The sequence below is a fragment of the Pundamilia nyererei genome, unplaced genomic scaffold (assembly GCF_000239375.1).
Source record: "Pundamilia nyererei isolate P.nyererei 1_Seehausen unplaced genomic scaffold, PunNye1.0 scaffold00334, whole genome shotgun sequence".
Taxonomy (NCBI): domain Eukaryota; kingdom Metazoa; phylum Chordata; class Actinopteri; order Cichliformes; family Cichlidae; genus Pundamilia; species Pundamilia nyererei.
Genome location: NW_005187735.1, coordinates 96,008 through 111,466, shown reverse-complemented (window position 1 = coordinate 111,466; position 15,459 = coordinate 96,008). Strand labels below are relative to the sequence as shown.

The window sequence follows — 15,459 nt, the reverse complement described above, 5'->3', positions numbered from 1 at the left end:
TATAACCGACTCTTGTGCCCTCTTTTCTTCTTCTTCTCCTGTGCAGTTGGGTTTCTTTAAGAGAGTCCGCCCCCCACAGGAGGACTGCATTGAAAAGGAGCAGCTGCAGCCGGAGGAGAACGGAAACACTGATGCCTAGATGTCAAACTGTGAGGGACTGATGGCAAATCAGTAGGGGGTGGGAAGAAATCAGGGTAAAAAGGCCTCTGAGAGCATTTCACTGTATTGACTGTTGGATGGCAGATAATGATATGATTTAAGATTTAATGTGCTGGTTTTTTATTTTATTTTGTTTTTTTTTTAAAAAAATGTCAACATGTATTTGTGCCAAAAGAGAATCTGGAAAACATTGATCAAACAAAATCCACAAAGTTTAGTGTTAAAGGAGCAGTTCGACGTTTCCTGAGAAGCTGCATCACAGTGTGTGTGTGATGGCTGAACGACGCTGATGTTACGAACTGCAGATGTTTTGTGAGTTCACACATACATTTGTTTAATTTGTGAGAGTTGCATGATCAGATTGCCTGCTTTAAAAATATAAAGCTACAGCTTGATTAGCTTACCTTAACATGGGACTGGGAACAAAGAAAATTCACCTCATCTTTTCACATTAATGATATTAAAAATCACAACTCTAAGTATTATATAAACATTTAATAAATGTTTTTTGTTCCCTAAAATCATTATTGATAAAATGTGTCAAAATGCTTTTACAAACTAGCTGTGAGAGCTAGCAAGTCGATCTCTTGTATTGTATTCAACATTTGAAAAATGCAGAATTTCATATTTACAATTCAAGCATTAAAAATTAAACAAGCTAGAGCATATTAGTGAACATTAAAGCTGCCAGGCAGATCTTGTTACCTCTTCAAAGGACCACGCTAGCTGTTCGCTAGTCAAGCTAATCCACTGCAGTTTCATATTTAATATTCAAACACAAGCCTGTTGTCATTCTGAACATGTCCTACACCGTTGAGCTATTCCTTTAACAAATCGAGAAACTTAATGGTTTTGTTCCAGCAGGCAGTTGAAATCAAAATTACAGTTTTCCAGAAGTTATAAGAAGCATAAACCACCTTAATTTTCACATTTTCCATCCAAACACAAATTCAGCAATGAGATAAACAGCCTTGTTGTTATGCTACACTTAAGTCATTGTTTTAGAGTTTCTAAGAGCAGTTAATTATTAATACAGCCAGTGATTATTATTGTATTGTATTAAAGAATACCACAGACTGAATCAGTGGAGTTTAAATCAGCAAAGGTGCGCTATAAAAACACATCCCAGCTGAGACACAAGAAGCGTAAAACACCACAAACACAATAGCCAACTGATCCAAGCAGAGCATAAACAAATAACACATATGTCACAGTGATGTGCCATATTATCTTGGTATGGACTCAAATTATTACTACGCAAAACAAGTGTTTGTTTCATATGTGAGAGTATCGGCCGATATATTGAATTTTTATCAGTCGGGTTCCACTTGTAATTTAGTAAATGTTTTTTTTCTTTTTGTTTTAGTGACGTGATTAATTTTGATCAACCAGCAATGTAAAAACAAACAAAAACAAAGCAATACGGTAACTGAAGCAGCTAGTTAGCTGCATTCAGGTCTTTTTAGATGTTTCGGTAAAACTGGTTTATCTGCTGTAGCATGGGATGATGGGAAGCTCACAATAATATATTTGCCCTTATGTATGCTTGTTTTTTCTCTTCCTGCTTTGTGTGTGGGGTAGCTGATCTGCATTTCTCTTGTATGAGTTTGCTTTGGGATGTTGGTGGTTGTTTCCTTTGTATTTTGTACACAACATTAATTAGAGTTTTAGAAGTTTGTCCAACTTTTTTCAACACAATCAAGAAAATGTTTGGCCAAATGTAATTTTGTTTGTGCAGAAAATGGTTGAAAATCATTTTAAGTTCTGTCTGATTAGTCAGTCCACAGAAGCCTCATATCTCGCATCATTATGTTGAAGCTTATGTTGTGTCTCTGCAAGCAAAGAGCTGTAACTGGCTGAGAAAATGTTTCAGGCTGTATGGAAACCGCTCTATATTTGCCATACATTAAATGAACAATTTCAGTTATTTTTCAAGTGAATAGATAAACTTAAAAAAAAAAATTTTGGATTTTTATTTTTATTTTTAACCTGACCAATTGATGAAAGTATTAAAGTATTTAAGACATTACACATTTTAATGTTTAAGATTTGTCAACATGTGTAAATACCTTCAGTCAGTGGCTAGAGCAACAGCAATAGTAACTATGGGGGTGGAGCTTAATAGACTATTAGTAATTCTAACCTGGCAAAGTACGGGCTGTTTTAGTGTTAGTGAGCTGCGACTTGAGTGTTGACCAGTGTGTGTTGACATGATCGATTGGATTGTGTATTTGCAAGCATGTGATTGGTTCATGTTTCATTGTAATCACTAGTTGAGGCCCGTTCAGCTCACACAGCAACAAGCATAGAGTTTTATTGTGTAGTTTTAAATCACAAACTTCTTTTTAAAAAGACTTGTAGTCCTTTTCACTGAATTGGTTGTGACAGTTTTTCCTGCACTGAGGCCTTTTGGATTTCTACTTATTTACATTCAGATTTCAGACTGGCAGCTTTGCTGGGAACAAGTTAAAACAAACGCAGGTTTCTACTTTGTGTTTTGAGTATATGATTGCTCTAATACTTAAGAAAAAAAAGAAAAAGAAAAAAATACTTTGCTATTTACCCATATTGGGTTCGCATTATAAATTAATGTTTATAGCTGATTATAGGTTTACAAATATAATAATGCAGGTAACATTCATCATAAAATAACAGGAAGACTTTAATAAGCACATTATACATTGTTTTCTTTCAGTGGCATCTTAACCAATACTTTGAACCAACTTGTCCTACTTGAGCAAAGAGTTGTGTGTTTGTGTCGGACGGCACTTCTTAACAAATGAGTGATTTTGGTATGAGGATTGATCTTAGGTCAGTGCTCTCATGCGGGAGATAAACTGAGCGGCTTCACTGCACTGTTCATTTTTTCTATAAAGGTTTTCTAAGGTTGATTGTGTGTAAATTAGACCAAAACAGCATGTTTCTCTTTGCCAGGAGTCAGTTGGACAGAAATCTTCATTTCAGTATCAGTCATTTCAAATTACTCAGAAAAGCTGCAAATCGCTAAAACATTTATTTCTGTCCTAACATCTTTGATATGACCTTATTGTCAGCACCGTTGTCCTGAGCGATGATGCAAAAGCCTTTGGTGAGTAGAGGAGTTTGTGTTAAATATGGAGGAAAAAAAAAAAAAACAAAGCCTCCTGGCAGATACGAGTGATTTGCAGCCAGTCATTTGTATTTAATATTGCTCAGTGTTTCTTTCTGCCCTAAGAAAATATTGACTATTTTTGATGTATGTATTCTTTCACATAGAGAATAAAACAATGATTTCATAAAGAGATGATTTTACCTTTAAACTAAAATAAACTGATTTGTTCACATCTGTTCAGTGTTTTGTGGTGATCTCTTCTTTTTAAACCAGGCAGCCTTTTACAAATGTATATATGAATATTGCATTTAAATCACATCACCATGTGTAAAGTGGAAGGAATTTGTACTTTACAGACTTAATGGTCAATTTTTGTTTTAATTTATTCAGGTTTTTGCACAAGTTGCTAAAAAAAAATACTAGATTAACTTTACTGGAGAGACACATTAGATGTTTCCTTAAAATCTTTATTCTGTTCCAACCAGAAACATTGAAAACTTTGTGCTCCTCGTCTTGCTTCCATTTGACCGATCATTGTGCATCAGTTAGCAGGAAGCTAAGGTCACTGCCTGGCTCATACTCCACTGTGGGCTTTTTCCTGAAACACATAATTATACACAAAAAGAAAGCGTTTATAAAAATCCTGCTGATATTTTCTGGTCACTGGAATAACTCAACTTGTTTCGCGTTCTCAAATGTGTGTTTGTCCTACTGATGATGTACACACCCTGGTTACACAGCCACATTGCCGGGATGCTGTTTAGATTTAGTTAAGAACATGTTAACATTAAACTAATTTTGTTTTAGTGTAAGGCTAATAAAGGCTACAGTCGATTAGAAAGGAGATTGGATAAGTCAGTGTGATGTCATCTCAAGTCATGAAAACTTAAAGTGTGTGTTACCTGGTGAACAGTCTGGCCTTAGTGGTTCCCAGCAGTGTCGCTTTGTTTCCCTCCACTAGCAGCAGGGAGCCCTCCCTCAGACCCTGACAACAAACAAAAAAGACGGTAATTTTCTAATGAAGCCGCTTCATCTTCTTGGCATGAAAGATTTAAGCACTATTACATGTATGCAGGTCTGCTTCCCCTCACTTACCAGGACACACGGAGTATCGGGTTCTTCGTGGTACTGGATGATCCTCTGCTCTCTGGTTTCCTAAAATAGTAAAAGCAGAGATATGTACATCATTAAGGACGTTAACGTCATGTTCAGCCTCAGCTCTCCATGTAAGCCCCAGTAATGGTCTTCCTCAGACCGTTCCCTGAAAACAAGATTCAAGATTGTAAGCACAGTGGAAACAGTGGAGGCTGAAACCACAGCTGAAATATAAGTATTGATGTGACAAAATGTTCAAAATAACCTCGTCATTCACTCTTCTTTTTAACAAAAAATAAGGACAACTGCTTATTGGTGACAAACTGTCCTCAGTTAATTCAGCAAGTGTATTTTAATAACAGCATTCCTGTTTTGCTGAATACCTGCTGCTGTGACCACATTACAATGACAGAAGAAAACCCAAACCGAAGGGGAAACTCGGGGTTTAGTATCTTACATGGACGACTAGAGGAGCTGGGAATTGAACCGCTGACCTTCCAAACAGATGACCCAGTGTACCTCCTAAACCACAGTTGCTCATGTCTGTTCAGCTAAATACTGCTCCCAAATGTGTGATGATATTAAAATAAATTATAAACATAAATAAAAACTAAAATATTTAAAGATACAAATCTAGGTTTATTAACATTTGTCACTGTTGCAATCACCAAGAGTGACCACCAGGGGTCGGTGGACACAGCAATATATCTTTCAGAAAATAAATTTGTGCTTTATCGACACAAATATTTTTTATGAAGTGATTGTTTTTCCTTTGTGATTCTTCTCACAGCTGTTTGTTAACAAATGCTAACAACTGCTTGTCAATGTAAATCGTTTTTCCAGCACAAAATGCAATTATTCTTCAGTTCTTTTCTAGTGTCAGGATTTGGATTTTGTTATGTTTTGTTTTGGTTTTCTTCTTCTTCTATATCATTACAGCATCAGAATCATTTCACTATGAAATGTATGCAATAACAAAACTCATACTCCACACCTTACCCTCTGACAGCTTGCACTGAGCAAACCTTTCCTGTTTTCTGACACTTTTACCATCTGAACAAGAAATGATGAAAACCACCCTTCCATGAACGAAATTTACACCTCAGGAACGTTTTTTAAACCATTTAAGAATAATTGTATACAGAAATAATTTGGCAGAAATCTGAGAAGTTCGTGTTCTCCCTTAAGCTGGACACCAGATGCTTGCTGCCACGCCCTGTAGGTAGTGCAACTGCTACCCCATGGCCTGGCTCTATGAATTCAGTGTTTCACAACCCTCAAACTAAACATTGCATGTCATCACATTGGTCAGAGCTACCCTAAATCGCTTTGCTGACACTGCAGCTTTTTTGTCAGCTGTTGCAGTTTTACAGCTCTGAGTGTTGCATAATTTCCTCAGGCTGTTTTATCACGTGTTAGCTGGAACTCATGTCAGTCAAACCTTCTGCAAATCATCTGTCCCTTCATGCAGATTGTTTATAAACCCTTAAGGTCTAGAATGCATCCAGTTTAGGCTGGAGTCCAGTCTTGGTTATTTCCTACTGTGTCTCCATTCGTTTCTGCAGAGATACTATGACCACAAAATGCAGGTAGTGCATAATCATTTATTAAAAAGATTCCCACTGGTGTTATCGTCTTTCTCCTAACTATCATTCTGTGGCATGAAGTTATTAAGTAATAAAGTGCAGATATATCCATTCATCTTCTACGGTCCAGGTCAGAGGGGCTGCGGTCTCAGCAGAGAAGCCCAAAGCTCCCTCTACTCACCCACCTCATCCACCTCATCCCAGGGAGACACGGAGGTGTTCCGAAGTCGAGAGATATAATCTCTCCAGTGTGTCCTGTGTTTGCCCTTGGCTCTTCCTGGTAGGACATGTTTGTTATACGTCATCTTGGAGGCATCCTAATCAGATTCCTGTACCACCTTAATTGTCTCCTTTCAAAGTGGACGAGCAGTTGATCTACTACTGCAGATTTACTGAGGTCCAAATTCACTCAGTGTAAGGCGACATCCTTTTAAAGCCGAGCGAAAAACCTCCATGGCACTTTCACCGTTTCACTGTTGGAGCTGTTTCAACAGCTTAATTATTTTATTTACATATTACTCATAGTGCAAACATGTTGTTGCTTTGTCGCTTCCAAACATATCTGCTTATCTCTGAGCAGAGGGCAGCCATAAAGCAATGTTAGAGTGTTACTTATAACACTGATACGGCATACAAGCGACAGCTCAGTGCAGTAATCATTTTCTTATATCTGTCAACCAACTAGCAAAACAAAGACTCCTACATCGTTTTTCACTGATGATTTTTAACCTCGGGCTCGTAGCAGTTCGGAATTTTGAGTAGTTGTAATACTCCCAGTATCTCTGATCAGTTTCATTTACTGTAGCTGTATATTAGTGAAGGCTTTGCAGTGGACTGTGGCTGGAGTGTCTGCAGCAAGAATTTCAGCTTCATCTAGTAGCAGTGTAAAGCAACAGAAAATAGAAATCCTCAAAAACAAGCATCCAAAGCTCTACTTGTTATAAAATATATAGTTATTTCCAGCTCTGACAATCAGTAACTCTTTAGATGATTATTTGCAGAGTCTAGACTAACCTGCCCTAACGGCCTCCTCACAGCAACCTCAGGCTGTGCGACTCACCCCCATGTGGCGGCTGGTGCGGTCGGCGTCCAGGTAGTGCGGGTTGATGTTGAAGGGGACAAGGCCAATGGCAGAGAAGGACGGAGGGAAAACAATGGGCATGTCGTTAGTGGTACTGATGCTGATGGTGGCCACATTAGTGCCTGCACTGGAGCCCATGTAGGGGACACCATCCTGGGCAAGGATTTAAAGAATGTGGGAGTAAAGAAAAGGGAGACAAGAAGTAGTCATACTACTTAACTAAGAGCACACAGGAATCATTGGTTTAATTTCTTTTTAATAATCAAGACAGAATTTTTCTGCAATTATTTTTTAAAGAATCTAATCGATTTGGTCTGTTGTTTATGTGCATATTCATATAAAATGCGTACATAACTCCCCCAAATCTATTAAATTTATTTAAAACCTTCATAAGACAATAGTATATGTTTTTATAAAACATACACAAAATTATATTGAAATGGAATGTTTTTAATAAAAAACAACATCTATCAATCTATATATATAACCATTTGTAAAAATGTTACATTTTGCAATTATAAAGTATTTTGTTTGTTTGCTGTCTTGCTTTGTTCCAGTAAATATTTTTGGATTAAATATACCTCCATCACTCTCTTCCTGATCTCCATCACCACCTTGTTGTCATAAAGACTCTTCAGCAGCCGGAAAGTGTTGCCTCCACCTACAAACAAAAGCCTCTTTTAGCATCTCCATACTGCAGATTGGGTAAAGTAAAGGTTAGATGGTAATGTAGAATAAGAGAAAGAGAAAAAGTGTGAAATCCCTGAAGAAATTCCAAGAGCTGTTGCTTTCCTCAGATGTTCCTCACCTATAAAAATGCCCTCGGCCTTCCGGACAGCATCTACAGGGTCTGAGGCCTCGTGGATGCTGTCCACCTCATAACCTGCAGAAGACAAATGCTCTTATGACATGTAGGATTTGACTGAATTACATCTAGCAAAGCATGTCCTGTAAACTATCGTATGCACTGAAATCGAAAACAAAAACAAATACTGAAAGAATGCAGAAAAAAATGGAGAAAACACCAAAATGCACATAAATAATAATGGATTGCATTTATATAGCGCTTTTCGGGACCCTCAAAGCACTTTACAATACCACTATTCATTCACTCTCACATTCACACACTGGTGGAGGCAGCTACAGGTGTAGCCACAGCTGCCCTGGGGCAGACTGACAGAAGCGAGGCTGCCATATCGCTCCATCGGCCCCTCTGGCCATCACCAGTAGGCGGTAGGTGAAGTGTCTTGCCCAAGGACACAACGACCAATACTGTCCGAGCCGGGGCTCAAACCGGCAACCTTCCAATTACAAGACGAACACCCAACTCTTGAGCCACGATCGCCCCTGGACTGTGGCTCAAGATAGACCAAATACACTGACTTACATCAACACGATGCACAGAAAACACAAGGAAATACACAGAATACACTAGAATATATAGGAGAAACTGCACAGAAAATACAGGGGAAAATTCATTTCAAAATACCATAAAGCATAACACCTTAAACGTGTGAATCACCCATAAATTATTACTATACTACGGAGGAGCGGTCTGTGTGTCTCGGTGATTCCATCGGCTATGATGTCCTATGGACTTGCCCCAGGTAGGGTCTCTTGTTGGACAGGGTTACCGGGACCACACCCTGCAGCATGACCTGGAAGGGAGGTAGAGCATCTGATTGCTGGGCCTTAGCACATGTGGTCCAGACAGGCACAGCTCAAAAAGGCAAATTGAGCCCATCTACTTGTTTGCTCAAAGAGACAGAGGCCTTCTACTTTGGTGCTCTCTGCTTTCCGCAGTTGATGTGATCCTGTTGGCTTCATTGGTGGGTCCAAGTTGTCTGAAGCCAGGGTTCTGAGAAGGAAAAGGATTGAGTTCCCACTCCGAGTTAGAGACTTGCTATCCCAAGTGGATGAGTTCAAGTATGACTGTGACTTGTTCCCAAGATAGGGAAGTGGAAGATTGACAGACAGGGCTGTATCTCCAGTGATGAGGACTTTGTACTGGTAGATTGCTCTGAGCCATCAGTTTACCAACCGATTCACATCCACACCCTCACCTGTGGTCACAAGCTCTGAGCAGTGACCAAAAGAATGAGACTGGAGCTACAAGCAGTGGAAATGAGTTTCCTTTGAAAGGCTGGGCTTTCGCTAAGTGATAGTGTGGCGAGTTCAGTCATTCAGGTAGAATTTAGAATGACTGAACCACTACTCCTCCACACCAAAAGGAGCCAGTTACATCCTAATCAGTTGGGCATCTGATTAGGATGTCTCCTGAATGTCTCCTGGGCAAGTGTTCCAGGCATGTCCTAGACCCAGATACATTGGATTAATTACATCTCTTGCCTGGCCTGGGAATGCCATGGTGTTCCCCGACATCAGCTACAAGCAGTTGCTGGACTTCTGTGCTTTTGCTGCTACTGTCAATGACCCGGCCTCAGATAAGTGGCAAAAAATGTATAGATGGATATACAGAAAAATTCCTAGAAACACTGAAAACTGTGCTTTCCAAAACAAAATATAGAATATATACACACCCTCAAATATTAAAGTAAGAGAAAAATATAGAACACAACTCTTAAATAAATGTATGTTTTATTAAACATGAACACAAAGGCATATAATTACTTAAGGCTTTATAAATATGAAACTAACAAGCAGGTGTACAGTATGAGACTCAAAAATAATCTGTTACATGAACCTACCAAGAGTCTTAAACTTGTCTCTGGCTAACTTAGTGTAGGCGTCTCTATCATGGAGAGCATAAGGAACAAACAGCACCCTCTTCACGTCTCTGAAATACATACAAACAGATTCATGATAAACACCAGACAGGTCGTCAGGAGTCCTACCTCAAGGCCAGTCGTGAATGTCTGCACACTAAACTTAAAAAGATTTCATTCTAAGGATTTTCACTGCCCTCTGTCCATAACTTTACAGTATTACATTGGTGCTGAGTAACAGAGCTAAGAATATTTATTAGGTACTCTATATAATTACATTTTATTAGTTTCATGGGTTTTCAAACACAAGTTGTGTTTACCATTAAATACAACCTTATGAACAGATTAAAAGTGCAGCATAATTTGAATTTCATACATATGAGTGGGCAGGCTTATATATGAACCAGAAAACTGTGCCCATTCTTTGCTGTTCAGGTTTTCTACAACATATTTATTTCTGATCAGCTATTCTGATTTCCTTTTCCTTCCAACCCCCTCATCCCAACCCCCCACCCCACTCTGCCACCACCCTGAAAAATTCTGCAAACGCCCCTGCTCGTAGAGGGATTTACAAAGAATCAAATACAAATGAAATTATAATCCACGTTTGCTCAGTAAACTGACAAAATAAAAAAATAAAAACTTTCATCTTTCTTTTACGTCTTTGCATGTCACTTGACTTTGGCCCCACTTCCTGTTTCCTGTCCCCTTTGTCAACTTTCTGGCCCACATATATGAACCGCGGCGCTAACTTACTTTCCAAAGAAGCTGGAGATGTGCTGCTGACAGTGCTCCAGGTAACCACTGCCGTGCAAAGTGGAGTTGGACACCAGCAGGAGTCTCCTCTTCATCTTGGCTCGAATAGAGAAACAGAAGAAAACCCACAGAAGTTTCAGTGCGGCGGAGTCCAGAGGTCCGGGGTCACAGTTCAGCTGTGATTAGGCTGATAGCGGCTCCCTGACAGCCCGTAAACCGGCTCTCATCAACTCTGATCCCGCCACGGAAGTTCACCTTGGAGCCGTTTAAAGCTCACAGCAGCATTCACGGTGCAGCACACCGTGTTACTGTCAGAGCCGCTCTGTCCTTTCTACTTTAAACTTACACTGGATCCAGCTAATACTTTTTATAAGGAGTAGTTGTATTTGATCAATTTTACCACTAGCGGAAACAACACTAGCGCTTCTAACGAAGTACTTTCATAATAAAAGTACCTCTATTTCGTTTCTCCTCAATTCTGCCAAAATAAAAGCGTCCTTTTCCCTGCAAGTCTATCGTCTAGTTCTAACAAAACAAAAGTCCTTCTTCATTGGCTGCTCACAGTCCAGTAAAATCCTTTCAGGGTAGAATTCTCTTTTTCTCCTTTCTCTTGAGTTATGTCAAATTAAAGCCTTGTATTTCCTTTCTGGATTTCCCCAAGTTCATCAGAATATAAGTATTCTGTACTTTTTGTACTACTACTACTTCTTTGTTGGTCTTCCATGGGTCCATTTAGAATAACAGGTGTTCCCTTGGCCTTGCTTTTTCCCTCTCCATCTTGTTTCCTGAAAACATGTGTACAAAGTGATTTCTAGATATAAATACAGAAAAAAGGTCATTTGTACTTTCATACAAAATTTATTATCTCAAGCTCAGAAGTTTTCTTCGTTCAGTGACCCAGCCAACAGGAACATAGTAAGAAAAAAAATCTTGTGAAAGTAAGTGATACAAAGTTGTGTCAGCATTTATATGTATTTGCTCACTGAGCCCTCACATCACTGTGGTTTGAGCATAACCTGACTAATGAGCTGGAATAAACCTGTTAGTGCTCACAGTCTCACCCACCGTTTCTTCTTCAGATTGGTTTAATAGAAATGCAAAGTTCTGTGAAGAAACTTTTAAAACTCTAAACTGAGATAATAAAAAAATGAAAAAAATGGACAAGGATGAACAATGGTAAAAAGTAAATAAATAAAATGTATTATAATACACAGAACTTACCTAGAATATATTTTCTGAGACTAAGAAAAAAATCATGCAACATAATAAATGCATTACAATGAAAGTTTGATTTTGCTCTATTAAAAAAAGACTAGAAAAATAGTTTCATAAACATTCTTGGTGCTGTTTGGCCAAGAATTTGAATTAAGTAAGTAATCTCACTGCATTTAACAGGCTGTCAAAACAGGACTGATACGTTTGGATTTTTCCTGCTTTTAAATATGTAAAGTGTAAAATTATATCATGAACAATATCAAATCATTTTCTTTGATGCCCATTTATTTTCCTTCTGTAACAATAAGGTAAATGCGAAATATTAAATTAAATTATAATTAATTATAATGAATGCAGTAATAACAAAACAGTAATAATAATAACATAAAAGAGCAATAAAAACAACATTTCCTGTTTTCAAAATTAAACTGTTGAAAATAATTACCCAAAAATTTACCATTGTTTAAATGCTCATGGACCTAACTGCAAATGAGTACAAATAATAAACACACGATGACACTATGGGTTTTTTTGTAATTTTTTAAAGAAATTACAAGGAAAGAAATTCTTAATGAAAAAGTGATGTAGTCATAAAAAGGGCATCTTCTTTAATTGTTTATTTTTAAAATACGTTTTCAAAAAGTTTTTACGATGATTTTTGTTTGCGGATTTTTTTGAAAGCAGGACTTTGCTGTAATGGAGTACTTTTACACTGAGTGAATACTGTTTCCACCGCTGTGTGTCACATGTGGAGAAATGAGACACAGAAACAGAGGCAGTAGAAGGGGGCGGGGCCAGCCCACATCTGGATGAAAAACATCTGGGCTCCCTCTCTCTTTCTCTGCGTACATGAGAGGCTCTCCGCTGACACCGGGGGCTGAAGACCGAAGCACCAACACACCGACTGACCGGGGTCCCCTGAGTTTCATCGACTTACTTTGCCGGAAGATGATGGCTCAGTGCTGGACGATTTGGACCGGGATCCTCGTCCTCCTGACTGCCTGTGAGTGCTGCCTGATTTTTGGGCTGTTTCTCTCTTTTCCTCGGAGCTGGAGGGCCGAGCGGAGGGCATGACAGAGAGGAGGGACGTTTTGTTTTGGAAAAGCTACTCAGATCCGTTATCTTGGTTGAAATGACTATACAGCACATGAAGAAATACTCATGTGTTATCAAGTGAGAGTGGAAGATTCATGTAGCAATAAAAGTTGCAACGAAGGTATCAGATTCATGTAGCTTAGTTGCAGTGTCAACAGAGAAGTACACAAATATCATTCATGTAGTTTAGTTTATCAGCTTTGTGTATTGTCAGCAGTCCACAAATATTATCAGCTCCATCAGCAGATAAGATGCTAAATGTGACTATCATCTGATTCAAACCATGGATCCTGAGCCATTAAAGTCTCAGCAGCATTTTCCTGTTTATTCTCTTTTAATCTCTCTCTGATACTCTAAAAGTCCTGAATGAAAAATGTTACCTAAGTAAAACGTAGTCTAAAACATAGTCTTAATTTAAACATATTCATTTAAATGTGCTCAGTACAAAGATATGACCCATGTGAATATTACATTGTGTTTTACACTATTTTACTCTTGCTGGTTGGAGTGGATTTGGTTTATTTCATGTGGGATTCTAAATAATGTCTGCACCATTTCATATTCAAATAAGTTTCTCAACAAATCAGTTCGCTTGACTTCCTGGTTTTCTAAGTCATAATATCCATAATTCAAACTTCAAAAAAGGCGAAATAAGTTGTTAAAATATTTCAAAATAAAAGCATGAAATGGTCAGCATTTTTGTTTTGGCAGTTATCGAAAAAGATATCTTTTCTATCAACAATCAAATTCCATTTCAGCTTTAGTCTTGTATATATTATATTTCTTGTTAGACATGGTTCAATCTATAGCAAAACATGCAGTAAAACAGACAGTAACTGCCTTCAAAATGCAGAAATGGATTCTCTTCTTGAGTAAATGTGCTTTCCACCATGGTCATTATGCATGCAGTTCCTGTTAAAGGGCAGCTTATTATCTCATATCTAACAAAGAGTGAGTGTATCTGAAAGTCCTCATGAATGGCTACACACACAGTCACATCTTGGCGCTGTTTAAGACATTGGAGAAGACACAGACTGGCACTAAAAGAAAGAGTGTGTTAATGCTTTTGGACACTTTTCTTGTACTTACAGAAGAAATTGAACAGAATACATATTTCAAAAAGATAAATTCCCAAACGAACAACAGTACAAAGGGAGTGCTGCTGAAAAGAATCCACTTATGTGGGGATTTACAGACTTTTGTTTCTTTTGTGCACAAAATAATTCAAATCACATACAGACAGAATGTTAAACTGCATCTGACAACATGCTCCACAAAAAGCTGTCTAAGTCATCAGAGTAAAAAACAAAAAAGGCTGTTGTGTCAAATACAAATATCCTGTCACTTCAGTCTGATTTACTGCACATAGTGACAAATACAGCATCTCAAAGATGTCTCAGAGCACCATCCATGCATAAATATCAACTTTTCATTGTTCCAGTCTCTCATACAGCATGAGGTTGTTTTTAAAAAAAATTGTTTTATGATTTTACTCACATTTGAGGAGCTTTTGTTTGCATCCAGATTTACTGCCTGTGTGAAAAGTGCAAAATGCTGAAATGTAGTATTGAACCCGTTGGTATGTTTCTTTAAATTTTAATTCAATGATGGGAATAAAGAACATGAGCAGTACTAGTCCCCAATCATGGAAGGGATTAATAACAAAAAGGAAAAGGTAAAGATTATGACCAAACAATAGTGATAAAAAAAAAAATCCAGGCATATGAGGCAGGTTGGAGCAACTTAAAGTAGATCTTTAATTCAGTTGGAAGCAAGCATAAAACAATACTGACTTACAAGCTGATGTGCATGATTTAATTAGTTTATATGAGTCTCTGTTGTAGTCGTTCATTGTAATTTTTCTCTTAAATAATGTTTCGAAGATGAGAACACCAGAAACTCCCAACTCTGGAAACTACTCGTCTACTAATATTCTACTAAGTATTTATGTCGCCTCACTCAAATTCATCATTAAATTCAAAACAAACATTAATGGTTACTGGCTTCAACACAATCCTGTGGGACTCCTGCTTGTGTGTTTACTCACATTAATTAAGAGAAAAATTAGATGGTAAATTATGTAGCATAAATACTTTGCAAATCTGTAAACAATGATAGTTTTAAATTTCATAATAATGCAACAACGAAACAGTCTGTTATCTGGCTAGTTTCTCAGAGCCAAACTTGAAGTCTCTATGTTTATAGTCTTAGGACTAAGATAAGCCAGCAAGCTGCCGGCTGAATGCATCAGTAATTGGAACATTTAACCATGGATGCAAATGAAGGTATTTTACAAAATGTCAGACCTTTCTGTCAACATAATGTAAATAAAAATCAGTTTGTTTTGCACGTGTTGCACATGAGTGCAACATGCATATGTGTATAAGCTTAAATCTCCTGTTTGTGTGTGTGTGTCTATCTGTGTGTGTGTCTTAAGTAAAGTTGGAGTTGTGATAGGGAGGGCCTCCTCCTCCTCCGAGTAGCATGGAGCGCTCACATTTCCCATGAGCCTTTGAGGGAGGAGTGTTGGATGCTAACTTGGCTCTCGATGCAGCTCACTTCTGGCTTCAATTTATTCCTGGAGGCACACACACACACACACACACACACACACACACACACACACACACACACACACACACACACACACACACA

The 15,459-nt window shown here is 38.1% G+C and overlaps 3 protein-coding genes across 4 annotated transcripts in view; 2 read left to right on the top strand and 1 right to left on the bottom strand.

Annotated features, from left to right (window-relative positions):
- itgav (integrin, alpha V) overlaps positions 1-3,486 on the top strand; it is a 41,854-nt gene extending 38,368 nt beyond the window's left edge. The window contains exon 32 of the mRNA XM_013915626.1: positions 47-3,486. Within this exon, the coding sequence (XP_013771080.1) occupies positions 47-139 (93 nt within the window). The 3' untranslated portion in view covers positions 140-3,486. The remainder of the gene's footprint in view (positions 1-46) is intronic.
- Positions 3,487-3,622: 136 nt separating this feature from the next.
- On the bottom strand, positions 3,623-10,923 carry LOC102192964 (alpha-aspartyl dipeptidase). The gene is made up of 8 exons (XM_005751914.1): positions 10,495-10,923; positions 9,721-9,809; positions 7,821-7,895; positions 7,594-7,673; positions 6,992-7,165; positions 4,346-4,405; positions 4,153-4,235; positions 3,623-3,848 (listed from the first exon to the last, which is right to left on the bottom strand). The coding sequence occupies exons 1-8, from the start codon at positions 10,587-10,589 to the stop codon at positions 3,782-3,784; spliced, it is 723 nt and encodes a 240-aa protein (XP_005751971.1). The 5' UTR covers positions 10,590-10,923; the 3' UTR covers positions 3,623-3,781.
- Positions 10,924-12,526: 1,603 nt separating this feature from the next.
- The window catches only part of LOC102192669 (TGF-beta receptor type-2-like), a 14,501-nt gene continuing 11,568 nt past the window's right edge, over positions 12,527-15,459 (top strand). For both annotated transcript variants that reach the window (XM_005751913.1, XM_013915628.1), the window contains exon 1: positions 12,527-12,712. In XM_005751913.1, the coding sequence (XP_005751970.1) occupies positions 12,559-12,712 (154 nt within the window). In that variant the 5' untranslated portion in view covers positions 12,527-12,558. The remainder of the gene's footprint in view (positions 12,713-15,459) is intronic.